This window comes from Scaptodrosophila lebanonensis, unplaced genomic scaffold, assembly GCF_003285725.1.
Source record: "Scaptodrosophila lebanonensis strain 11010-0011.00,11010-0021.00 unplaced genomic scaffold, SlebRS2 tig00000001-arrow-pilon, whole genome shotgun sequence".
NCBI lineage: Eukaryota > Metazoa > Arthropoda > Insecta > Diptera > Drosophilidae > Scaptodrosophila > Scaptodrosophila lebanonensis.
The window spans coordinates 16,012,750-16,039,297 of NW_022060529.1; the positions used below are offsets into that span (position 1 = coordinate 16,012,750).

At 38.1% G+C, this 26,548-nt stretch overlaps 1 protein-coding gene across 1 annotated transcript; it reads right to left on the reverse strand.

Moving 5' to 3' along the window:
• Window positions 1-8,298: 8,298 nt before the first annotated feature.
• LOC115627159 lies at window positions 8,299-26,177 on the reverse strand. Its single transcript, XM_030522784.1, has 3 exons — window positions 26,034-26,177; window positions 20,515-22,797; window positions 8,299-8,364 (listed from the first exon to the last, which is right to left on the reverse strand). Exons 1-3 carry the CDS (start codon window positions 26,175-26,177, stop codon window positions 8,299-8,301), a joined length of 2,493 nt encoding a protein of 830 aa, XP_030378644.1.
• Between the last annotated feature and the right edge of the window lie 371 nt (window positions 26,178-26,548).

A 26,548-nucleotide genomic window follows, 5' to 3' on the forward strand; every position in this document is an offset into this window, starting at 1 on the left:
ACATACAATTAATATGCAGATAAAGCCCTTTTCGAATCTAATCATGACATTTTATTGTAGGAGGTGACTTAATTTAGAAGATTGATGCTAATTGAATTGGTAAAAATTATGCAGTACATTAGGGATGTCAGCGCCTGTCCAATTAATAAAAATCATTTACCATTAACATCTATCTAAAAGATTGTTTACACTTGACTTCGACTAACAATGAAATGCGTGAAAACAAATAAACATATACCCTATTGCATATTATTGAAATAATAAGTTTAAAGATGATGCCGTACTAGCGTTAATTGGCAATTTTTTCATTGTACTTTTGAATAATGTTTTAAATATTAAGAATGCTTGCTGGCTCTTTTGAAACGAGGTCTTTAACTTTCTGTACAGATATTTCCAATACCTGATTTGTAAGAATGAGATTAAAAGATTGATTGCAAGGCTATATCCCTACACCAAGTCATAAGTCACCTCAGACAAAAAAGTACGATGTGTCTGCCAAACAATTTATGAAAATATGCATAAAATATGCGCATACATTTGTCATTTAGTTCGGCAGCATCGCTCAAGCGACAACAGTGCTTCCTTAACATAGAAAAGGAAATAGGGACAACCCTTTAACCATACGCTGTCGTTCTACCTGTCCGTCCGTTTTCCTGGTTGCTGTCCAACGCCAGCGGTGGTCCCTCAAGTGTGTCCATTGTACCTGAAGTAGTCGCCGTTGCCGCCTATCTTTGATGTTGCTGAAAATTTCCCTAAACATTTTCTAATGCACAAAAGCAATTAGCGCTTATTTTCGGCAAAAAGAACACGTTCCTCGGCCAGCAGCCGCTTTTAAATCTGAGAGCTCCTTTCTGGCCATGGCTAGTTGCGCATGCGTTTGGTAAACAGTAGCCCAAGTGCCAATGTCTGAACAATGATGGCCTGCAGAGCAGAGGATAATGCACGGAGCTGGACATGGCCATAAAAGGCATGGTGTGTGTCTGAAAATCTCACAGAGGTGCTAATGGATGCAAAAATGCGGCAGCCGGCATAGTTGAAAGGGTGTTGTTGCATAAATAAAATTAACAGAATTTAATAAACCTTTAGAAAAAATTTTGAGAAAACAGAAAAAGCTCATAGATTTAAAAAACTCTCGCTGAATGTGAAAATTTAGAACCATTTTTGCTTTTTTTTTGTATCCCCGAGATTTGAGATGATTTTTTTATTTGAATTTAAAAAAATAGCCGTTTTTACTCTTAGCGCTACTTTTCTAAAATATAGAACATTTTTTTGAGTAAAGTACAGCGAACGATAAGTATAAAATACGTGTACTGAGAGAAAAGATTAGAGACTTAGTAATGCTTTAGATATGTACGTACTTAGAAAGACTTACTATATAGTATTTCTATAAAGAGTATTTGAAATAAAACAAATACCAGTGAGCGTATAAAGTGGACTTTTAATAATTTAAATATAAACGCTAATAAAAATCATAAAAATAGTTCATGTACTAAATGAATAGAATTGAAAGCTTTGTTTTTACAAATGTATATTAATAAAATTTTTTTTAATGTTGATACAAAAAAATATGAAACTGTGCTTGTTTTTTATATTAATTTAAATTCAGAAATAAAGTATATTTCCAGCTGTTTACTTGAACCTTGTTCGTGTTAATCCTTTTACGTTTAATTTTAAATACGAAGTGGTAGCAAGGAAAAAAAAGAGAACTATTTAAAGTAAACAACATTAACATTATTTTATTTACAAAAGTGTTAATATTGGAATTGCATTCAAGAACACGTTTGTTTTTCAAAATAATGACACGAAATTTAAAAGTTTAGGAAATCATATTTATTTATTTCAGAGGCTAATGAGAGATATTCTAATTCGAAATTCAGAAAAATTAGAATGTAGTGTATTTAATGCACATAGTTATAAATAAAACTAATTAACTCATTTATCATCATTATGTGAAGGCCTTCAAAATATATGGACTGCAAATAATAATAAACATAAATTGTTACACAATTTTCTTGCAGTGTACACACATACACACACATATTTATCAAGCAACAGTAACAGCAAATTTATACGAATATGTTGCTTTATGTATTTATACACACATAAACGAAAAACCGAGACAAACAAACAAAACTGCAGGCACAAACAACGTTAGACAAAATTAATAAAAGCAAAAATGCAACAAGAAATGAAGAAGAAAAACAAGCGAAGACAAAAATTAAGAAAAGGCAACAACACCAGAGACTGGGACCGAGAGATACTACTTATATAGAAGACGTGGAACGAAGAAAAAAAAACCTCGAGCTGAAAATTTATCGCGCGTCATTTGCTGCAACCATACGAGTTATGCGTTGGTGCTCAACTCTGTGTGTGTGTGTGTGTGTGTGTATGGAAAGTGGCACGTAGCTAGCCGCGCCAACGCCGCCAACAACAACAACAATAAATATAACTCTACATCAAGTCGAATTCGTGTGGCTGGTCGATGTTCGCGCTGGGCCATACGCATGGGTCATTGCACTTTTGCAGCTACAGATACACCAATACAGATACAGATACAATGGCAAGATACACGCACACACATACATACATACAGATAGCAAAAGGCAACATGCAACGAAAAAAATAAATAAATTGTGTAAAAAACGCACAGAAAACAAAAATTAGGCGAAAGCAAACAGAGACGAGACGAGACGAGAGACAAAAACGCTAAAGCAAACACAAACATAGCACGCGCATACATACAGACATACATACATAATCGTACATGCATGCATATGTATGCATGTGTGTATGTGTATTTGTATGTATAAATGCATTTGTATATAGATACGCTTAGATACATACATATGTATGTATGTAATCAACATGCGAACGCATTGCATTGCACTTCGCGAGCAGCCGCCATTTTGCTGAGCGGCGTTAATTTCGCCTGCACACACACACACACATGGAAGCACACACGCACACACACACACTAACACAATTGCTTTCTAAATATAGCGCCCACGCTACGGCCGTCGTTCTCGCTGTTGCTGTTGCTGTTGCTGCCAATGCCATTTGTGCCGCCAACGCCACTCGAGTGTTGCAGTTTGTGCGGCAGTTGTTGCCTTTTCTTGCTTGTTTGCTGCACATGTGAAAAACCGCCTGCACCCTCGCCACTGCCCCTGCCCCTGCCAGTGCCAGTACCAGTGCCCCTGCTCTCAAGAGCAACCGCGTGCATAAAAATTTATGCTGCTTCAGCAGAAAGTACAGCAACAGCGTATGGGGTGTGTTTTCATAGTTCTTGTTTTTTTCACCAAAAACAACAGCAACATTTATTTTTAGCAATTTTGAACGAAATAAAATTTTTGGAAAACATTCCAATTCGAGCGCAAATGTTGTGCGCATTGCGCGTCTTCTTGCCTTTTGGGAATTAATGTACAGAGCTGGGCTTGGAGTAGAGAAAACCCGACAGTTGGCATCCGAACACACACACTTATATCTTCAATGTACATACATACATAATTATTTATATATAGTATGTTTGTATGTACTCCGACTGTCATGCCATGTGCAAATGCAACGACTTTATATTTATAGCATTGAAGATCAGCATAGACTTGCAGTTTTCTAAAGGCAAAATCACTTATTTGAAGGCCATCACATGAGCGTATTTTCCGATTTTCAATTTTGAAATAAAACATCTCTTACTTACTTACTTGTGGGTATGTGCAACTTAAATTTTTTTTCTGGTCTGCCACTCGAGCATAGAGACGAGGTTTTTAGCATTTTTCAAAATTGGAATCCATTTCTTTACAATACCTTTTATGTTGAATTTTTAAACTTTTACATTAATGCAATTTTAATAGAATTGTTTGCATAGCTGATTTCAGGATTTTCTGTTCAATTCTTCTTGCTTCTTATCTCGTTTTCGTCGCAATTGTGAAGCCACGCATTAATCATCAATAATTCCAATTTGATGTTAGCCAGCTGTCACATTTGTTGGTTGGAATTTGTCTATGTATTTCAAATAGTGCTCACAAATATTATAATTATCATTAAAATTACTTGGAGTGTACTTTGAGAACTGTTTTTGTCAAAGTCAGTACAAGATAAAACACGCTTAAATTACAATTCATACAAAAATTTGTGTATTAATTTATTTTTTTTACACAATTTGCCACAATTGCGAATTTTTTGTCTTTAGAACTTTCAATTTCTTGAAGAAACTCAAAATATTCTGATGTGCAACTTATTTTATATAAATATGACTTAGTATCTTACCTTTTTTCCCACTTTTGTGTTTATTTTTGTATTTTATTTTTATATAAGTTGCTCGGCAAATGTTTTTTCTTATAAATATTTTATTCACTCGCAATTATATTAAATTGTCACATATATTCGTTTTTATTATAAACATTGTCCATTTACTGAGAAGTTTTGGAGCACAACATTGTTTAACACACATTTTCGATCAGTTTTTGGCGGCCTTTAAATTTTGCCAACCGCAATTGAAGCAGTTTTTCCATATTGTCTGTCTAAGGGGGCGAACATTTTTGACGGCGGCATTGCACTTTAGCGCAATTCTAGCACATTTTTGTTGTATTAGCGAATACATTTTTCTCAGAAAACTGCCGATCGCGCCATAAATAAGAACGACGAGGCGTACCCGAGGCTGCCATTATGCAAAATGGCAGCACAGAGCCACAGAATAACGAGCAAAAATATCAAAAAGGGCAATTCGGATGCTATGTTTTGTATATTTTTTGTTTGGCTGTTGTTTTAACCGAGCTGGTTACAAGCTTTTCTGCATGTATGTATGTATGTTTGTAGGTATGTACATATGTATGTAAGTGCGTTTGTTTGTACATTTATTTGTTTGTTTGCGAGCGTACAAAAAAGTTGCGATACGTGCGCGTCTACGTGTTGTAAGTTCTGATTCCACCGAAAGTTTCGCATCGAGCATCGAGCGCCGAGCACTGACCTTGAATACACGTCGAAGTAACTAAAGGGTCGGGTCTGGTCTGGTCTGCCCGACTGACTGAGCGGCATGAGCGGTAAAAACGTATGAAAAAAAGCTCATGCTGTCTCTGTACATATGAGTATATGTGCCACATTATATACTGACCATCTATCTATACATACATGCATACTTCATTGTACATACTGACTCATATATGTATGTATGTACGACTCGTATATAAAGGTATATACATATGTACATACATATGTATGTTTGTGCATAAAATGAGCGCGAAAAAGTTTCGTACTAGCTGACGACGCCCCACAAGAATGAAAAATGAAAACAACAATAACAAATAGTAGACAGAGAGCTTTTCTGCTCTCAACATAAAATTATCAGGCAGTTGGCCCTTTGGGGCGATTAGATTTAACGAATATTTCGCAAATAAGAAATGAAAATAGAGCAACAAAAACAGAAACTAGAATACCAGACATTTGCTCTGCTCTTGTTTATCTGTGGAACTTTTTTCAGGGTCACTCAATCATTACACAATATTTGTTTACAGCGAAAAATAAGTATAACAATAAATTGAAGGCATGACAAAGTGAAGAAAATGTGTTACGTCGTGCTTTTTTTTATTGAGCTCGTCGATGTTGTTGTTATTATTGCTATAGCTGCTGCTGTTGTGCTGGCAAAAATACAAATATGTATGTAAAAAAAAATAATAATATGACGAGGTTCTGTTGTTTACAACGAAAACAAATTTAGTTAATTTTTGCTGCTGTTGTTGTCGTCATCGGTGATTGTTGTTGCTGTTGCTGTTGTGGTGCCCGAAGCCCAAGGCCCAAGACTGTGTGTGTGCGTTTTTGTTTGTTGGAAATAGACATACGGAAGGTCTTTTTTTTACATAGTTAGTGCTCAATGCTAATTAATAAATGCCATGTAAATGTCTGTTTTATAAAACACTTTTGGAAATATGTAGTTCAAGGTGTGCTGTTTTTTCAGTAATGCCGAGACTGTCCCCACACTTTGGCATGGCTGTACTTCTTAGTAAAAACACACACATACACACATACTGATGTGTGTTTTTATATAAAGCTTAGTATAAACTACCATTTCGCCATTTAGTCCCCGCCTTTCCTCCAACAATTTCGCTGCTGCTTGTGCAGAAAAAAAAAACTCGGCATTTAAACAGACAGCAGCAACAAGTTTCGCGCATTGCCAGAACAACAAGATACACACATACATACAATATATACATATATGTATTTATTCCTTACAAATACATAACCGCTAGAACCCAAAAAGCGCACAAAAAGCTGGAATAAACAACAACAAGAAGGCGTTCGCGTAACACACGAAACTCTGTGCCGTCGTCGCCGTCCATAAACTTGAACTTGAAATGTGCTGCGAAAACAAATTTCAAGAGCAAAATGCCGGCAAAAAAAACGCAAAAACTAGTTGAATAATAAATAAACACGCAAAAAACACGCAAAACAACAACACTGCGAGAGCAATCGTTACTCTCACGCACCGAAGCTGCCGAGGCTGCCGAAGCTTAACGAGCCACGAACGCACTGCCGAAGCTTCGTTGTACAAAACTTTCATTCGTTGCGGCGTTCGCGAAATTTGCCGAAATTCGCAAGCGACCAATCAGCGTCGTATTTTTGCACAAAACAAAAAGAGCAAAAAAAAGCTGTTCGTGCGAATGTGTGTGTGTGCGAGTGTGTGTCTGTAGGCGAAACGCTCGCGTCATGTCGGTTCGCTTGTGGCTTTTGCTTATTTTTGGCACGACATACGTCGCCATTTTTGCGCAAAAAATATATTTATAAGCTATATACAAACTACTTATGTATGTGGTTAGATGTGTGACTATGTCGCTACGTTTGTGATTCTTGATATTTTGGTATAAGCTCATAATTCAAGTAAATTGCCAGACACGTGGTTAGCTAGAACGTTGTTCCGATCATTGACATAGAACTGTAGAACTGTTTTGCCGCATGGCGAAAAAGCTTTGTGAGACAAGAATATCGCGCGAATTTATTTAGACTTTGCTTAGAACTTGTTGATTCTAAATAGAAGCGTGCGGTTGCACCGGAAAAAAATACATGTTAATTTGATCGTCGATTATTGTAATGCTATTAATTGTACAAATTACGAATATTAAAGTAATTCAGGCCGATTAAATAAACGCTGAAGAAAGAAAAGTAATATATCTTTAAAACAAAGTTTTTAAAAAGGAACGTCTATAAATTTGCGTGCGAATTATGAATTTAGCTTTGAGAGCCATAGTAGTCTATCTCGAAAGTATTAATGTTGTCCATCTCGCTAACTATATATTTTTTGCAGTGTATAACCATTTGATTCTTTCTAAAAAAACACAACCGAAAAATCCGCTATCTAACAGTGCTTATCAAGTATTACTTCCGACTCATGAGAAATGTTCAGATAACAGCAAGAAATAATAGCTTTAACAGAGTCTAGTTTTTCGCTTCTACTAACAGAGCCCCACACACAAAAATGTTGGTTCTTGTCCCCACTCACAGATCTTATACTGGATTAAGCTTTTCGCGCATTTATTGGGGTTGCCAAATTGCCAAATTCCATTGTTGCAAACCACAAATGAATTCAACAAATAGCTTAACAATGGGATAATAACCCATGTCGCTGCCTAATGCCCTTATCAATTTCGTTCCCAAGCCAAAATTGTAAATGAAAATGCCATTGGCAGTTTATGTAACCTGCCAGAAAAAAATACACGAGCAGTTTTCAGCTGCCATCCGCCTTAGCACTATTGGTGTAGTTGTTGCTCCCATCCCCTACACACATTCTATTTCAGCTGACTTGCAACATGTTTCCACAATTTTCGGGTGCACCTTCGCTATCGGCAGAGCAACGCAAACAAACGCCAACTGGCAACAACAGCAAGGACAACAACAACAACTGCCAACTGGCAATTCAACAAAAATCGTGTGACTTTTTCATGTGATTCTTTTCTTACGAATCAAAAAGTTAACTTTTCCCAGGGTTTTGCGCTGAGCCACGACTGGCACGCATGCCGTACACACACACACACACACACACTCATGTGTATGTATAGACAATGCATCCTGTTGCTGCAATGCTCGCGTCCTGCACATGCAACACCAGCTACACCTCCACTCCGCAGCTCAGCAGGCACAGAAGCAGCAACAACAATCAATTTGTGCATTCGCTTTGGTTTTCCATTCCATCTGTATGTGTGTGTGTGTGTGTGTGAGTACATCCTTGTGTATCCCTTTTTTGTGTGCCATAATTTTTCGTCATTCTTTTGATTTTATTGTTGCTGGGTTATTGAACTATTGATTCCAATGAATTTATTGTTCGGACTCCTGCACAGGTGATAATTTTGAAGATTTCTTTGTGGGTTCCTGATCGGGTGCCTGTCGGCAAACAAAAAATGGGTTGTATTTTAGGGCAAGACAAGTGAATGGGTTTATAGGACTTATCGAAACTAAATGGAAACTGACATTGGCTCAACCTATGGGCCTTTGTAACTTTTCTCAAGCAATATATTCTTATTTATAGGCTATAGCCTTAAAGAAGATTAGGAAACTTACATTACATTTTAAGGGAATGGAGAATCGGAATTAGAAAATAATGCAAGTGCGATATTAAATTAGATCTCGTTTTCAGATAAAATGTTCACAAAAAATACTTAATATAAAATAAGGATTATGGAAGCTTACTCATTTTCTGTTTTGATAAGTTTGGGAATTAACTTGTGGCATGCAAAAGACACTCCAGTACTCCAGTACTACAAACTTTTGATTCGTTTTGATAAATTTATATATGTCTATTAAAAAAGAAATTAATAATAAGATATATGTATATTATTCATATTTAAATATTAAATAATTTCGAATATCGCTGCTAAGCTAAAGTTTAAAAATGTGGTTTGAAACGCAAAAAATTAAATTTGAATAACATTATATTATAGCTTTTAGAAGCAATTCCCTATCTAAAATGCCTCCTGTATTTTAATTGACTTTCAACACCAATACCTCTTAAGCTGTAAACATTAATTTAACTACATTTTAATGAGTTAAGTAGTATTTAAAAACGGCTCCGATTTTGTTTATTAGGTAAAACACCTTACTGCCCGGCTTAGCTGCCTAGTGAGTGCTAACAATTAAAAAATATAGATATAAATATTGTAGTTTATAGTATAATCGTATGCAAGTCATTATACATACATACATATATATGTAAATATACAAAACAGTTTGTCCTGACTGATGATAAAGCACAGTCCAAGACATAAGTTTCCTTTTACAGTGTACATGAGCACTAAGCGGATTTGGAATACTGGAAGTCCAGATGAGGAGGAGGGGTTCTTCATAATTCATCCAAATTACTTCAAACTCTTTAAGAAACAGTACAAAATAAACTGCATTCATCGATTTTTCTTGCATCCGTCTTATTGTGGGTTTTCTGTGGAAAAATTGTAACATGAAATGGCAATAGCTAATTAATATTGGACCCTTATTTCCTTGTATAGTGTTGTTTTAATATAACAGAACTCATTTCAGAACTGTTATAAATATCTGAAAGACAGTTAAGCAGATTCTTAACTCACCTTAAGCTTGCATCTATGAAAAAACTGAACTCTTAATTCACCGATAGCCTAGACTTGTTTTTATAACCATGTGCAAATTACAAATTTGATTATCTAACGATATAAAAGGGTACTTCTTTTTTGCTAAGGAAGCTATATACAGTTAAATAAAATAAAATCAATTGAAACAATTATTAATGTGATCAGCTGCTAGAATTAACATAATTTATTTTGCTATTTTGCGTTTTGCGGGCTTACCTTTAGCTATAATTGCCAATAATTTATGCACTTTAAATTGCTAATGACATTGACAAAATGCCAGCAAAATTGATGCTTAACATCTGAATATTCAGCAGCGGCTCTAAGATTGCGTTGTGTTGAACCCTTGAGTCCAGAGGTCCTTCGCCTGCAGTTTTGAGATGTGTGCGTGTGGTATACCTGGTCGGTTGTAATTAATGGGCGGCAATATTTTTTTAATAGCTGCGACATTCAGTCTTGTCGAGTACTTCAGTCTGTTTTTTAATGATCCCTGCCACTCAACGTCAAATGCATCGACAATCAATAGTGGTTATTGTTTTTGTTGCTGTAGACCCTGCTGGTGCTGGTGCTGGTGCTGGAGACACGTAATTTCTATACAAATCGTAAGTTGCAGTTGCCACTATTGGAACAAAGCCACACAATTTTTCGGCCACTTGTCAAAATAAATTTGCGCCTGCCCGTTTCTCAGCAGCATCTAGAGAGTCGCCGTTCACGTTCACGACTTGGCTCAAAAGGTTCTATAGACAACATTCTTCTTGGCCGTGTGGCCAAATAGTGAGCAAACTACCTGCAGTGCAATTGTTTACTTAGTCGGTTGGCAGTTGATTATGAAAAATGTGTGAAAATTTCTTAAATAAACTGAGAAGTGCAACTACAAGTTGAGGAGTTCATTCGAGTGATGCTACTCGACATTAGGTAGGATCTGGCGATGCTTCCCCGAGATGCTGTTGCTCAAATAAATAATTTCATTTAGATATGTGTTGAAGAATTCAGAAACCCTTTTTAAGCGAATATAAGGTTTCAATATCCAATCAATATTGGTCGAGATGGAGAGTCCAAGGGTAGCAGAATCGATGCAGTTGCATTTTTTTTAAACTGGAAGATCATCTTATGCTGGAATCTGTTGTTCCTAATAAGCTATTATGTTATATTTTGTAAACTCTGTATTCAACGACGAATATAAATATGTTTTTATAGAAAATTATAAAATATTCAGGTACATTTCTTTTTTGTACACTTTCTACAGCTCGGTGGTTGCTCCTTTTTCAATAAATATCCTCGAGCTGAAAAATCGCATTAAGGCACGTTCGAATAGCACCATTATGTTGCATAAATTTAAAAATGTTCAAAATAATAAATGCACAAATATTGTGAATGAAAATGTTACTTGTGTGGTTGAAAAAGTGTCGACTCAGCTATTTCCATTATCAAATGATAGTCTTTAACAGGAAGGATGCATATGGAATTGAATAGATTATATAATCCGGAACATCTCACAAATAAAGATCAAAAGTGTTATAGTGGGGAAGGGTTCGAGAAGTTAGTATAAAGTAAATTTTTCCTTTAAAGAGAAGTGGGTATAGAGAAATGTGATTCTACATTGCTTCAACTTCTATCCTTTACTCCGGAGTTTCATGCCTTTTGATTAATAATGAAAACGCTCACATTCTTCAAAAATAAATATAAATAAATAGAAAAGCGAAGCTGTTGAGTCTTATATTTATGCTCAAACAAATTTTGCGAAATGGGAAAATACTTTAACAAATCTGCAACCTCTTTAAGGAATGACGAAACAACTATTGTAAGTATATTTTGAGTAATGTAGTCACCTCTTGTTTGTGAAAATATATGAAGTGATTATATAATATTTACGAGTATGTATTCCACACACACAGTACATACTTAAATGGATTCAAGACCAACTCTGAGTTGCAAGCATTGGTGAGTTTATGAAGAAATTCAGTTTGAAAATCTTTTCAGTGTCTCTTCAAAGTTGCATTGGCATTCTTTTGACTTTTCTTGACAACAAAGAAGAAAATGTGTTAATTTGGCCGATCCCCCTTGCCCTTGCCAGAGTTCTCCGGCAATTTAAAACGATTCGTTAGTACAGCCTGTACGCCCTTCTCCGCGGTGCCCCTCAACCGGAAATCGCCAGCAATTGCACGTCGCGTCGTGTGTGCGTGTCTTTCAAGAATGTTTTTGGAAGAGACGACGAGAAATAACAAATAATTAGCATTAACCAACCACGCAATTGAGTGCAGGGGCATAGGCATACTCGTATATAGCCTGCGATGAGGAGGAGCAGACAAGCGACAGCAACAGGAACAGCAACACAAGCAGCAAGAACAACATCAATGTCTGCCTCATTAACTGCACACACAAGCTGTTGCATTTAATTTTGGAAAAACAGCGAGCGTTACGTTATGTGCCGAAGTTGTTGTGCACATGTGCATACAAACACTCATACACTGATAAAAAAGTTGCATAGTACAGATGAAAATGTTCATATTAAATTTAATGTTCTACTATTTCATATTCAAATCAAATATAAACATCGTAAATTTAACTAATAAAAATATTCATTTGTGATTTTAATATGAAAAAAAAAATATTCAAGCCAATGTGTAAAACTTCGTTTTTAAAGTGTGTCATATTCAATTTAATGTTGAACCATATTAAATATTAATATGCACACACATCAAAAAACAAATAGTTAAATAGTAAATTATAATATTTTTCTCAACTTTAATTTGAAGTTTTTTGTAGTCGATTTAAATATTCTAGAAATATATTAAATTTCAATCGACTAGCATTCTCAAGTCTGTTTTCAGCGGTGTGGCATACAGATATGGTCTTTAGGTATTTGTCAAGTAAGTGTTATTCAATCAGCTGCTCCTCACTTTTAATATTAATATTGATCCAAACTATATCCGTACTAAAAGGCATAGTAAAAAGGGCATCAAGAAAATTAATTCAAAATAGCAATGGAATGTTAAAATTACTTTCTGCTAAAAATGGTTCTATAGAAAAAAAAAAGAAAAAAAAAATGCATCATGGAAATGTCAATATTGAAATAGAGTTAAGAAAACCAGTAGAGTAGACAAAAAAGTGGAAAAAACATTTTATAATTATAAAAAATAAACCTTCGGCGTGAATCAGACCCACATCTCCACATCATCACTTGTGGTTTAATATCGTCACACTTTAAATTTAATATTTTAATATTAAATTTTTAAGTTTAAGTGTCCACACTTGTATTTACTAAAACACACAATGGTGCAAAATCCATAGTAAAAATAGTTATATCTACGTGTAAATATTGAAATTTCGTTGTTTTTTTATCAGTGTATGCATGCTCATATGTGTACACACATACACATGCATGTTGGGAAAACAGACGTGGCCGCCAATCAAGCAAACAGCAATATACTCGTATATACACACACGCACAAAACATACATACTATTGTACTTCTACAAATGTCAACAGGCGAGAAAGAGAACGAACGATGGAAGAAGAATGAAAACAAAATGTGAAAAATGCCAAAGCCCCCCGCTCGTCGTCCTCATCCCTGGGCTCCACACGTGGGTGCAGTGCAGCGAACTTTTCGATTCCCCTTAGGCTGGGCAGTGATCAGCGCCATTTTAGACGTGCCTTGAAAAACTTGAAAAGTGGGAAAAGGGGAAATTGGTAAAAACACAAACAACTGCAGCCATACTTGTGGCCTACGCCAACATAAAATTCAAGTTCTCGGCATGCGGCCGAGCATACAAAAAACCGCAACAAAATTGAGGAGAAATGTCGAAAGAAACTTGATAATGTTGCGCATTGCATTTCAATTGGCAGCGAGTGCGTTTACGTAGGCGATTGCATAATAATAAATTCAAATGAAAATCGCCTGCATATTCAGATACAGATACAATATGTTATTGCCTAAATTAGCCGGCCACAAAAGGTCAACGGCAGAGTCGACAGTCAAAACAATGCCCCAGCCGGTAAACAATAGAGGATCGTTGTCGCCTTCAGACTGACACACGCTCGTCCAGGCAGGACCAGCATGAAGCAATCCTGCAAATAATGGGCAACACAAACGAAAGTGAAACACGATGTGCGTATCAATAGAGCACAAACTTCTCGAGATCGGCCCTCAAACAATGGCAATAACTATGACGGTCGACTGACACACGTACGTGCGCGTTCCATGGAAAGACAAAACCCAAATGAAAACAAAACACAAACGAACACAAAACATGAACATGAAAATGCGACAAATTCAAACATTTTTCAAGTCAAAGTTCTCAGCTCTTGCTGGGGTCTTTCTCTCTCTCCTTTGTAATAGGATCCTTTTTTGGCAGCTCCTTGCGCGTGTGAAGCGCAACGAGTGCGCGTTTTCCGCGCCTCATAAGCGAGCTCTTGTTTACGATGGTGATTGTCGTTGGTGCTGGTTGATAGTTGATGGTTGATGGTGCCCTTGGTGGTGGTGGTTGTGGCAGTGGTGTCAGATAAAAAACAATACTAAACACACAAAAGTATCCCTCGAAATCGCGCCCTTATTTGGAGAATGTCTTGGACTGGCATGCATCGCCGCCAACTATGGCGTGTAATTTATGCCAAATATTTCTAAGGACGACATAACGACAAACGAATGTTTTTCTTCTATGTCGTGGAACATCATATTTTGGCATGTCACAAAACTTGTCGTTTCATTTTCTTTGGAGATCGTTCGATTACTTGCAGATGCTATATCATTAAGAGATGATGGATGTATGGGTTTTTATAGTTATTGGGTTTATGCATAGATTTGTATAAGTAGTATGACTGATTACAAGACGTTTGCTTTAAGCTTGCAATTGATGGAATGTTGATTAAAAGATACTGCTACTGAAACTTTGTATCACCTTTTTTCATCTAAGAGCAACTAACTCTTTAACCTCTATACACCCATTTAAAACTTAAAGTAGTCACATGTTAACAATTAAATAACAAATCATCCTTAAAATTCAATGAGATTTATTAAGTGAACAATTCAAAAAATTTCGCTTATTTAAAAAAATTTAAAATTAGTTTACTTACATAATTTGCTTAACTTAATTTAAATTTTGGGTCAATCTATGTATGTGCATATTTATTGTCTTAGGAATGCATTAAAAAAGTCCTGACAAGTATCTAGAAATTCTAAGAAATATGCAAGCCAGACGAGCCCGTAATAGCAGGTGAGTGGAGGGATACATCGAAAATAATTACTTCTATCTTCTGTTTAAAAGAACATGGGAACAGAAAAATTAGTTTGGCCTAAGAGGGTATCAGTAATAAGTTTGTAGAGCAAAACTACACAAAGAAGAGTTCTTCGGATTGGTAATGATGGAAGATTTTGAATCAAAAGCATAGCATAAATAGGGCACAGTTCAATGAAGGGTCATGAATGAGATTTACATTGTACGGAAATGTGACAAGTTAGAGGGGAGGTTATCAGTAAATAATAATAAATAATAATAATAATTATATTAATAAATAAATAAATAAATAGTAAAGGACCAAGATGACTGCGATGAGACAGACCTAATGTTGCAAAATCTGGCTAAGAAATATTCGACCTGAAGCGTAATCTTTCGTCATTGAAAATTGATATATACAAGTAAAATAAAATTATTTGCCTTGCTCAGAAGCTTAAGGGTATAGAAGTAGATTGAAACGTACCGAATGCACAATCTATTATTTATTAATGTAGGATTCATGGCAACAAATATGGTTGGTTATCTAAAACATTGTTTAAGCATTTAAAGTGTATATGTGCATAGATATTTTTTTAAATAAAAGTATTATAAGCAAAACGAAAAAAACAAACTGTAATTTATTTTGTAGTACTAAGGATAAGATATGAAAAATATAATACAAAAATTTGAAATGGCTCAAACTTTAAATTTTGTAAATTTAATAAAAATAGTTCTTAGGAAATAATTATATGTGCATTTTTCTTTTTCGCCTGAATTTGTAATTACATAGCTAGAAATGGTAGGAAATGTATAAAAATCATTTCTTTTGGGGTCTGTTTCGCGAAGCCCTCACACTTGGAACACAGAACACATTCTAGTTTTTAATCAAATTTGATCAATCCGCATCAAAGCGAAGAAAGTATGACAAATATGAGGAGGAAAAAAAAAACGCACCACCCCCCAGAAGCGCACAACTTACATATTTTTTTTTATTTTCTCTGGATAACAGAAGCTTAAAAAATTCGACAGCGTACGCACTTTACTTTAAAGATAGAAACCACATTGAATAAGCCAACTAAACTCGCAGTCGCCCTTCCTGAATGCTCAACTTCCTTTTGATTTTTACTTGACGCCTTTTTAGCATAAACAAGAGCAGATACAACAACAACAACAACAACAACAACAACAACAGCAGCAACAAAGGGGCGCAAAATTAAGAGCGTGTCCCGGGGTTGCTGTTTTGGTGTCTGCTCAATGTCTAGCTTCACTTTTGCCCTTTTTTTTGTTTTTTTGCTTCAACCCCCGAGCAAGTAGAAAATAAAAAAAATTTGCATTGCAGTGCTCGCCGCGAAAATTCCGAATACACGCAATGCTACGCACTACAGCTTTAAGGTCTTGGAAAACTGTATGTGAGTGTGTGTGTGTGACAGGAGCTGGGTGAGGGGGGGAAGGAAGTTCGGCAAGTTTGTAGTGTGTGTGTGTTCGAGTAGTAGGTTTGGGGTGCTTCGCTAAGTACTTTACGAGACACAACCCTCGTTTTGCGGATTTTTTTTATGGTCTGCGTGCAGTGGCAACATCAAAGTTAATACGCGGGATACGGGGAGGTAGCAAGGAGGGCAGCGATGTGAAAATGAAGTGAGGCATAGCGGTGGTTGCTGTGCCATCTGTGGAACTCTATTTATGTGCCAATTGGTTGCCACTGCAGTTTCATTCCCTATATGTATATATGCTATGTACATTTGATCAGTTTTTGCCAAATCGTATTGGCGATTTCGCAAGTTCGAAAGTGGCAAGAGATGCGAGTTCGTATGTATATAGTTTTAGGGGTTGTTGCATTGGACAGTTGACTTCGGAGTTCCGTGGTGGTGGAAAAAGGGAGGAGCTGCAGCCTCTGTGGCAAAAATTGCAAAAACTTTTGCAAAATGGCGCTGTTCTGAAATCGAGGTTCAGCGAGTTAAGATAGTACGAAGGCGAAACAAAGGAATTTGAATGAAGGAGGGAGGTGTTTTTTTTTTTTACCTCGCTTTTAATAATTTTAAAGGAGATATAGCTATATAGAATTAGAGGATTACTTTACATCTCTACAATTTTAAAAGTTAAATCAAATATTTGAGAGTGTTTTGATCAGCTTTAAGCTTAGCTTCCCAAATGTATTTTTATGAAAAAAATTTCAATACAGTATAGAAAATATTTAACTAATCATCAGCACCATCGTTTTAATAAGCCGTTGAAATCTTTTAAAAGTGATTTGTTCAGCACCTTTTGTATGTCAATTTTTGTTTTTAAATGACCTTCCCCAGAAAAAAACATCAATATAATAGAAAGTACGTTACTTTTTTAACGATGCACTTTACTTGATTTCTCAGACCTCCGGGCTAAGGGTTAAGTTCTTAAGAAATTTGCATAATTTTTCGCATTCACTCTAAGTTTGTTTCCGTTTGTTTCCCCATGAAACCGAAGAGGTTAAGAAATGCAAATTAGGCAAATCAATCGACAAACTGAATGAATATCGATCAAAATTGATTTGTAGCCCGGCGCGTCTTAACCCAAACACGGTTGAAGGCCCAGCGAGAGCAGAATGCAGAGGCAGAACCCTAGACGAAGCCAAGTGAGCAACTCAAGCGACCAGCAAGGTTCGGGCAGTAAAAGTGTTGAGCGTGAGAAAGTTTCCTCAGCGTTTTTGCACGCATAATTTACATAATTTTGCCTGGCCAAATAAAATCATCATCACAGCCACAGCCACAGCCACAGCAACAACAACATCAGCGATATAAATTGCATGCACGTATGTACTATATGTGAGCTGCAGATGCAGCCTGAAAATGCGCCAGGACTCTATGCAAATGAGCTAGGAGCGTCACTGTCGTTGTTATTGTCCCGGCTGCTGCTGTCTTTGTTCAACCCTCTGGTGGCCTAAAACGCTCAGGTGTGCGAGCGTGTCGGCATGCTGAGCATCGGGCGCCTCTTCCACTGACCCACTGTGCGCATAATTAACCCCTGTTGTGTGTTTGCGATTGAGTGTGTACGTGTGTATGTGCATGTGTGAGTGTGTTTGTGCATTTCCTTTTCTCATTTTCACTTTCATTTCAGCGAAAAGATTTTCGCCTCACTTTGCAAAAGTTGGGCTCCTCAATATGTAAATTAGATAGAAGACGACACGTCGAGATCTTTGCATCGCAACCCTTTTCATTTCGCCAAGTGAAAATTCAAATTATGCAAATTTTTGTGAAAAACCTTCTTCCGTTCACCAAGATCTGCATGATCTTTGCCGACGCGTCGCTCTAATTTGGCAGCCTGGGCGTCAGGTACAATTCTCTCGCTCATTTTCCCGACCGTGAGAAACTCGACAGATTTGCATAATTCTGTCTATGAAAATTCGCTGCCTGCCTACGTGATCTTTGCATAGACAACGTTTCCTTCGGGATGTGCAAGCAAAATTATCCGATGTCAGTGTCAACGACTCTTATGCAAATTGATTTTTGATTATAATACTCGTAGTATGTGTATGTGGGTTTCGATGTATCGCCAAAATTGTCAGTACCAGGCATGATAAGGCTTGGACGAGCATATATTTAAAGACTTCTCAGGGCTATACACCTACAAGTAATTCTGTTTTTTGATAAACCACGGTTTGAAAATTACAAATTTCATTTATATTTCTTTAGAGATAAGGAGCCAATCAACTTTTTTTCCATATGATCAATGTCTTTTCTGTAGCCAATCTACCGTGTAAAAACAGAATTAGGTGTATATAGTAAGAGTGGTATATGAAAAGGCAAGTTATAAGTAGTTGTTTTTTCAATCTGAATAACTGCTTTTCCTTTAATTTTAACACATTACAGGAGACGCAGGAGCATCTTTGGGTTCGTGAAAAACTGAAGTTATTTTGCATATTTTCTCAATGAACAGTTCCTATTTACGTGATGGCATCAATGGCAAGATCTCTTAAGACTAATACATGGAAAAAGCACGCCTTTCTTGAAGGATTTACTTGCATTTTCTTCTCGAATTACTACTACTTTAGCTTATGACTAACTTAGAAGAAGGTGTAGTTTGTACTATGAAATTGTTCAGCATTAAGAGTATTTAGTTCTTAATCCGATTTGCGTTTTCCTTTCTTTTTTTATATAGATATACTTAATTAAATTATATTGCACAATAGTTTCCTTATATACCATTTCTATTCAAACTTACAAGATAATCATTTGGGAACATTATGATCCGAGAATGGAAAACATTAAGTAAATCACAAAAAACGGAAAATTCATGCATAATTTTTTAACAGTATAATTAGATTACTTGATATAATGCTACTTCGATGTTATGGACAAGACTAGTATTCGTTAATAATAAATAATAATTATAAATTAGCTATTTATTGTTTTCAGCACGTATACATATTTAAAGAGAGCTTAAAATCGTTTTGTTTAAGGTTCTCTACATTTAAGAGACCGAAATATATACTTTCTAAATCCTTTATGCTTTTTACCGGGCTGCTGTGCAGATTCCTCATCGCTGGGGTAGCTTGCCATTTCAGCTTAATAGAAGAATTTCGAAACCCTCGGTGTGCGATTGGCGATTCAATTAGTTTGTTCCGGCTGGAGATCGAGGCACATGTGGTTGTTAACAGATTTGGTATGTCCGAGATGGAATTCCTCGTCGCTGCTAGAGCTATCTCTGGTAGATAGGTAACTTTTTCGTTTGCGGCTGTCGGCATGAGATCTATTAGGCGATCTCATTAGTTTTTTGGAGTGGTTTTCGAAGGACACTGGCACAGATTGATTGTTTTTATTAAATTGGCGTCCTTCGGCTGGACATGCTGACGTATTTGACTGGCCATTCCGCTGTGGAACTTCAGTTGAAAAGATATCTTTTTCCAGTACTTCGTAGGACTGGTCTGAAGACCCCGACGCGGGTAAAAATTGTTGTTTACTAAGCTTATCTGTTTGGATTGGGCATTTAGGACCTTGATTTTGTTGGTATATTCGCCATTTAGAGCCCGATGTTGATGATTGTTGATTTAGTTTGTATGCTTGAGTTGGAGACCCAATTGAAAATGGTTTTTGGCACATGCGGTATTTAGGTGCAGACTTGCTTTCATAAGATTGCTTAGAAGACACAGGGGTAATGGATTGTTCATCTTTTTGGAATACTCGGGGCTTTGTTGTACTTGGCTCAAGCGTATGGGATGGGGAATCAGTTGATTGATTATTTAGCTTAAAGGTCTTCTTTGAAGACACAGAAGTAAAGGATTGTTCATCTGGTTGGCATATTCGGCGTTTAGTTTCAGATCTAGGAGTCAGTGTATGTTGAAACGAAGACTCGGCGGCTATTGGTTTTTGATCTAGTTGATACATCAAGGAAGCTCCAGGAGAAATTGAAGCTTGGTTCAGGCGAGATGCCAGAAATGAAGACCCCTGCTTAATTGAGTCTTCATGTTTCTGAATTGGAGATCCAGGCGTAACTGAATCTTTAATTAGTTGTTGACTAGGTTGTAGTTTGGATTCAGATGCAGGTGTCTGTAACTGTTGATTTAGTTCATACATCTGGGTTGGAGAGTCTGTGGTTGTTAAGTATTCATCGAGTTTATAAATGCTTGATAGGAATCCAGGTCCAGTTGAAATTTGATTCTGTTTATGTTTATCGTTTAAAGATCCGGACGTAAGTGCGTGATTGCCTAACTGGTGAAGGTGTGGCTTAGATTCACATACAGGTGTTCTTACCTTTCGATTTGATTCATATGTCTGAGATGGGGACCCATACATAACTATTTGTTGATCGAGTTGATAATTACTAGGTTGAGATGAGCATTCAGTTAGAAATTCTTGCTGGTTTCTTCCATAGGTTGATGTAATTGGTGCACGATCTAGTTGGTAAATATGTGGCTTAAGTCTAGATACAGGCGTCAATGCTTGTTGATTCGATTCATATGTGAGATACTGAGACTCAGGCGTTTTTGATTTTTTCTCAAGTGGAGGGATGTCGGACTTAAATGCAAAAGATGTTGAATTATGTTCATTTATTTGGGGTGGCGACACGGTCGTCATTGATTCTTGGCCCAGTTGAAGTGTCCGATCGATTGAATGTTGATCAGACTCAGACATAAATTGCAGATTTAGTTCGTTTGTCCGGGGTGGAGAGCCGGCTTTACTTGAGGGCAAGCTACAATTGTCGGATTCACCGCAGTTATCCGGACTGTTGCAGTTACTCCGCTGACTGCTGCTGATGCTTATATCGGTGCTGCTTAGCATCAGTTGCTCGCTGAGGGTCGACATAGGGCTACGCATAGACTGAGATAGTGGAGACACATTTGGCCCATCGACACAATCCTGAGAAGGCGCATTGTTCGACTGTGAACTGCCGGCCGGACTAGAAACGGAAGATTTCTCTTCTTCTTCGCTGCTTGATTCACTGGAATCACTAGAAGAACTAGATGCACTGGATTCACTGGTTTTACTGGAGTCACTGGACTCACTGCTGCCGCTGGAGTCGGTCAAGGTTCGGGTGTAATTTGTGGCGGTCCTTTGCATTTGGGGCGTACCATCATCAGTTTGTGCTTTCGCTCTGGCCGCTGCTTTAATTGTCTTTTTAGCACGCCCGCTATTCAATATTTTGGTAATGTCCTGCAATTGTTGCTCTAAGCTCCGTTTCAGACCGTCCTTTTCCGCTGGCTGCATGTCGCGCAAGTTCAATTTGGTAGTGGCCCGTACAGCCCTTGTAATGCTTTTTTTCATAAGATGCAGTGTCTCCTGTTTGAAGGACTGCACATCGAAGTTCATGTGCTTGTTGCTCTCCATCGAAAAACCCTCAATTTGTAGTATAATGTGCACTATCTCAGCCATTGATTGCACCGGGAGCATGGCGAACAGTTTCTGCACACTGCGACGTTCATCGGTGCCAACAAAAGTGTGTCTCTCCTCCTCAAAGTCGGCTTCGCAATCAGACGGTACAGAAAAGAAATCGAGCTCGCCTTCCCTAAGCATTGTGTGGGCTGCGATGCACGGAACACCGGAGTCCTGATTGCCAAAAAACCGTTGGATCTCATAGCGATCCCGAAGCGCATTAATCGTATCACTAAAGTCATCGACCAGCCCTTTGACGGTGCAGGTTTCCCATTTTTGCTTTGATACTTCGACAAAGTAGCGCAGTCCGTTCTCGAGTAACTCAGCGGTCCTGCAGAGCGTCCTCACGTCCGCGGCGTCCAACATTATGACAGCTGAGGAGGATTCGGCGCCAACAAGCCCCAGTGCTTGGGCACTCGTCCTCCCGTATGTGTTCTCATATATCATCTTGGCGCCCTCGTAATACTTCTTGAATATGGCATCCACATGAGATTTAAAGTCCTCCTCGGACTTGAAGTAGTGTTTGTCCAGTTTCTTATGCAGCGACTCCCACTTGCTATTGAAGAAGTTGCGCGCATGCGTGTCCGCCAACGAGGAATTGTGTTGGAGTTGATTCAGCTGTTCGCGGCATTCCCGCTCCATGTCGATCATGGCAGATGTGACCTTCAAAATGCCACGCGGTCGAGCCATTGCCCTGGGATCCTTGTGGCAGGGTATCTCAGGGCCTGGCGGTATGCCCCTGATTATCTTGGTGAAAAACTTCTCCAGCATCTGACCCTTCCGGTAGACCACGTCGCCGGCACAATTGAATGTGAAACAGTTCCGCAATACCAGCCTGAAGTCCGATATGGCCTCTTCCACGTACCGATAGTAATTGTTATGCACCCGCTTGATAATGGTGCCTATGTCCATGGGCCGCTCAATGACTGTATAATACGTGGGCACTTGCAAGGCCACCGTGTCCACCGGCTCCATAAAATCCAAGGCGAACTTCTTCTTGACCACCTCGTCCAGCAGATGTTTCTTGAAGTAGTGGAGCTTGTTTGTGTATTGGCCGGGAAGACCCGGACGTGGCAAGAATTCCGGTTGCACTCGATGCGGTATTTTCAGTTTCACAGACAAACTCTGTCCGGTGGAGATGGAGGTGGCAGTGGCGTTGGTGGCCTTTAAAGAAAATGCAGAATCGGGGACACAAACAGCACATTTTTACATTGTCACACCAACTGATTTTTTCCGAATTGTGCTGAAACTTACCATGCCTTCCCGATTGCCCCTTTTAGATGCAATTGTGACAGTCAAAATTTCGCTAAAAGCGCAACCTTGCAACTGCTCACCAGTGTTAAAGCGCTTGTCCCCAGACAAGCACAAGAAAAAGTTTACAAAATTTTTGTTTTGGCAGATTTGATGTCAGTGTGACCAGACATTAAATAGCGCTCTGCGATAGAAGCGATAAATTGGAATAAACTCGCATCATCAGATGCAGTATTTTTTCAGCAGCCAGGGCGAGGACACGCTTGTTATATGATCGTGTTCGTCAACCTACATACATATGTTTCAACCCATTATTCAACGTGCAAACTATCTGTCAGCCTATTTGGTACAGTCATCATTTAAATAAAAACATTAAACATAAACATAAAAATGAACAATCCTATCCAATCAGCTCCATACAGGGACTTCAACAATATAATAAACAAATTATTAAAAATATTATATAAATTACTTTTGATACATGCATACATATACATATATTGATAATCAAACTGACATTGCTAAGAAATGTATGTAATTGTTAAAAACTGTATGTCAATTGTTAAAAACTCGACTCTAATTGAGATAAACACAAAAATAATTTTATTTCTTCAACACATACATATGTAAATTGGTCCATTCGGGTTATGTTATATTTTACATTTTATTTTTTTATACGGCGACTATGATCGCAGAGATATTCTGCTAACAAATTAGAAAGAAGGCGACTTACCGATAGGGAATTATTATGTTACAAAAGGGATGGGACTGAAAATTTCGAAAAGTTTAAAGACTGCTTTCTGCTTTTCAAATGGCTAACGAAAGTACTAGTTTGATAAAAAGGCATAAAAATACATAATGAGAAGAATAAAAGGGAATACATAAGTACATACTAGTTTAGTGAGAATGTAACAAACAGTAGGCGTTGCTGATTGTTCTCAAATTCTATGTATATATGGATATGTATCTTCTTGACCATTAGTCAATATAGCCATGCCCGCCTGGACTTGGTACTCGGGTTCTTCCAGGTCCCAGAAAAGAAAAGATAATAGAAAGATGTTTTCCTAATACCGAAGCATGCTTTTGTTTATTGTGGCTAGGATGTCTAAATTAAATAATGACTTAATAAATTATGTTTGAAGATACATATGTATATGTATGTATGTCTGTTTTAAGAATTTACACTCTATGCTGAATGAAAGGGACGACTTGTTTTAATGCCAATAAAGCAAACATTTAATGATTTAGAAAAAAATATATACAAGTATATAGTAGCAGAGTCAAAGCAGAAATATGGGCTTAGCGAAAGTAACAAATGACTAGCTAATCGAGCCGAATATTAATCTAACAAATACATTTCGGAATATTTCTATAAAATTTCCTTGGTCGTGCTATATGTTTTTGCGCAATCAGTTGCAAAAGGTGTATTTGTATGCATACATTATCGGTAAAGAAAATGGAATTAGAAATACTCGTTCAACAACAATGGCACATCAAAGCGCAACAGCCACACCCACCACTGAGCGAGTGAGTCACACACCCACCTATTGTTCACGAACTAATGCCACCCACAAACAACCACACGGGCTGCACACACATACACACACACACACACACACACATACACACAAATAACGTTCTTACTCCCCTGGCACTCGCATTCTACTTAATATTTTGCACCACTTCACACGCTTTTTTCAAAAACAGAGAACGCACACGAGCCGAAAATAAGGCAACGGGACATAAAAACTGCTTTTTGCAATTTACATGAACATTTTTATCACCCCCAACGATCCAGTGCCAGCGCCAGCTTCCATGTCCCGTAGAAGCACTGGCAGCACAAACAGGAGCAGTACAGGAGCAGGACAGGAGCGGCAGCAGAAGGATGGGGGGCCGGAAACGAGCCAACCAGTGGCAGTGGCACAACACGCTTTTCCTATTTACACACATAATATACACTAATACACTAACACTAATATACACATACTATACATTGTACACACACACACACACACACACACACACACTTGTACATACTCATATATCAACACACAGGCCAGACTCACGGTTCTATGGGGGCGGGCCCCGTCAACGGCCCATTTTAGAGCTTTCTGCCCAGCTTCGAATGCGTCTTTTTGCGACACTTAATTACACACGCATACGCTTCATTCCACTTTGTGGTACACAGCGGTCCCCCACCCCCCAACCCCCTCCAAGGTGGCACTGCAGTGGGTGGGGGGGGCGTTACTAAAATAGAAACGATGCCAATAGAAAAAGCTGTGAGCGCATTTGACATGATGCGGATGCCCTAATGAGGACAACAAGTGTGCACAGCCTGTCTGCGAATTGGTTGCCTCGTCCTCGAACTAGCTCTATAAAGCGGCAGTTGTCCTGCTGGCTCGCAGGTAGCTGCCTCTCGAAGAGGGTCAATGCGAGAGGTGTCAATGCTGCCTTATCATCCAAAAGCCGGACGACTCTGTTCGTGTTCGTGTCCGTGTCCGTGTCCGTGCCTGTGTCTGTTTCTTTTTCCATTGTTATCCTTAATTTATCTTTGACGGCGATTAATGCGAATAAATTTTATAGTCGAAAATGTGCGCTCACATGTACTCGGCCTTTTATGCCTTTCCACTGTTTGTTGTTGGTCCTTTTTGGCTAATGTTTTCCTTTCCACGCTCCTTTCCACTCTCTCCCTCCATACCATACCTTGGACAACCTGTTCGGAGTATGTGACTTTTGTTGTTTGTGTTTGCACCTGCAAGGGAGCGGCAGTTGCGCGATCTTGCAACGCACATTGATACAAAAAGAAATTGAAATAAAATATACAAAAAAAGACGAAGAAAGAATCAAAAATGTGTTTTGCCAATTTCAAGTTCTAGACCTTTTTTCCAGCCGTGTAGGCTGCTGAGTCATTGCATATGTCTTAAGTCAATAAGCAAATACTCTAGGGCCAAGTCAATTTAATGTGCATCTCTCCCCAATTAGGCAACAGAAACAGCAACAGCAACAGCAACAGGTACGGGAACGAGTACAGGCTGTACAATGGACCACTTAATAAACAGGTTTTCTTCAGACTTTAGAGCTACCCTCTAAGCCTCTAAGTCGATAGTGGTGCCGCGACAATTGCCCGCTGCTTGATGGTTTTTCTTCACGTCCATTTGCGCGTCCATTGTTCGCGATGTGTTAACCTTAAGCGATTTTTTGACTTTGCCTTCCAACCAGAAACCGACGCCGACGCCGACACCGACCCAGCCGCCATCGTTGCCCTTTTTCCCTAACCGCTGTTGGACCTTCATTGTTAATGCTGCATTTGTTGTAGTTGTTGCCGTTGTTGTTGTATGTGACTTTTGGGTCTTACTCGCCACTTTTACCTTCGATTTTGATTTTGATATAAAAAATATTGTTGCATTTTAGACAAAAGGCCGCGAGACTGCGGGACTGTGGGAACGCGAAGCCGATCGCTGCGAATCCTGCATAGGACAAAGAGATTTGTGCGTTTCGATAGCGATCGACTCAGCGGGAAAATGAAATGAAAACGCAAAGATGCAGGTTGCCGCGGTTTTCATGTATCCGCATTTTGAAAAACAAAAAAAAAATGCATTTTAGAGAAAGCCAGATGGGGGCTACTTTTTGTAAAACGTTTAATCAGATCGGAAAACTCAACAAA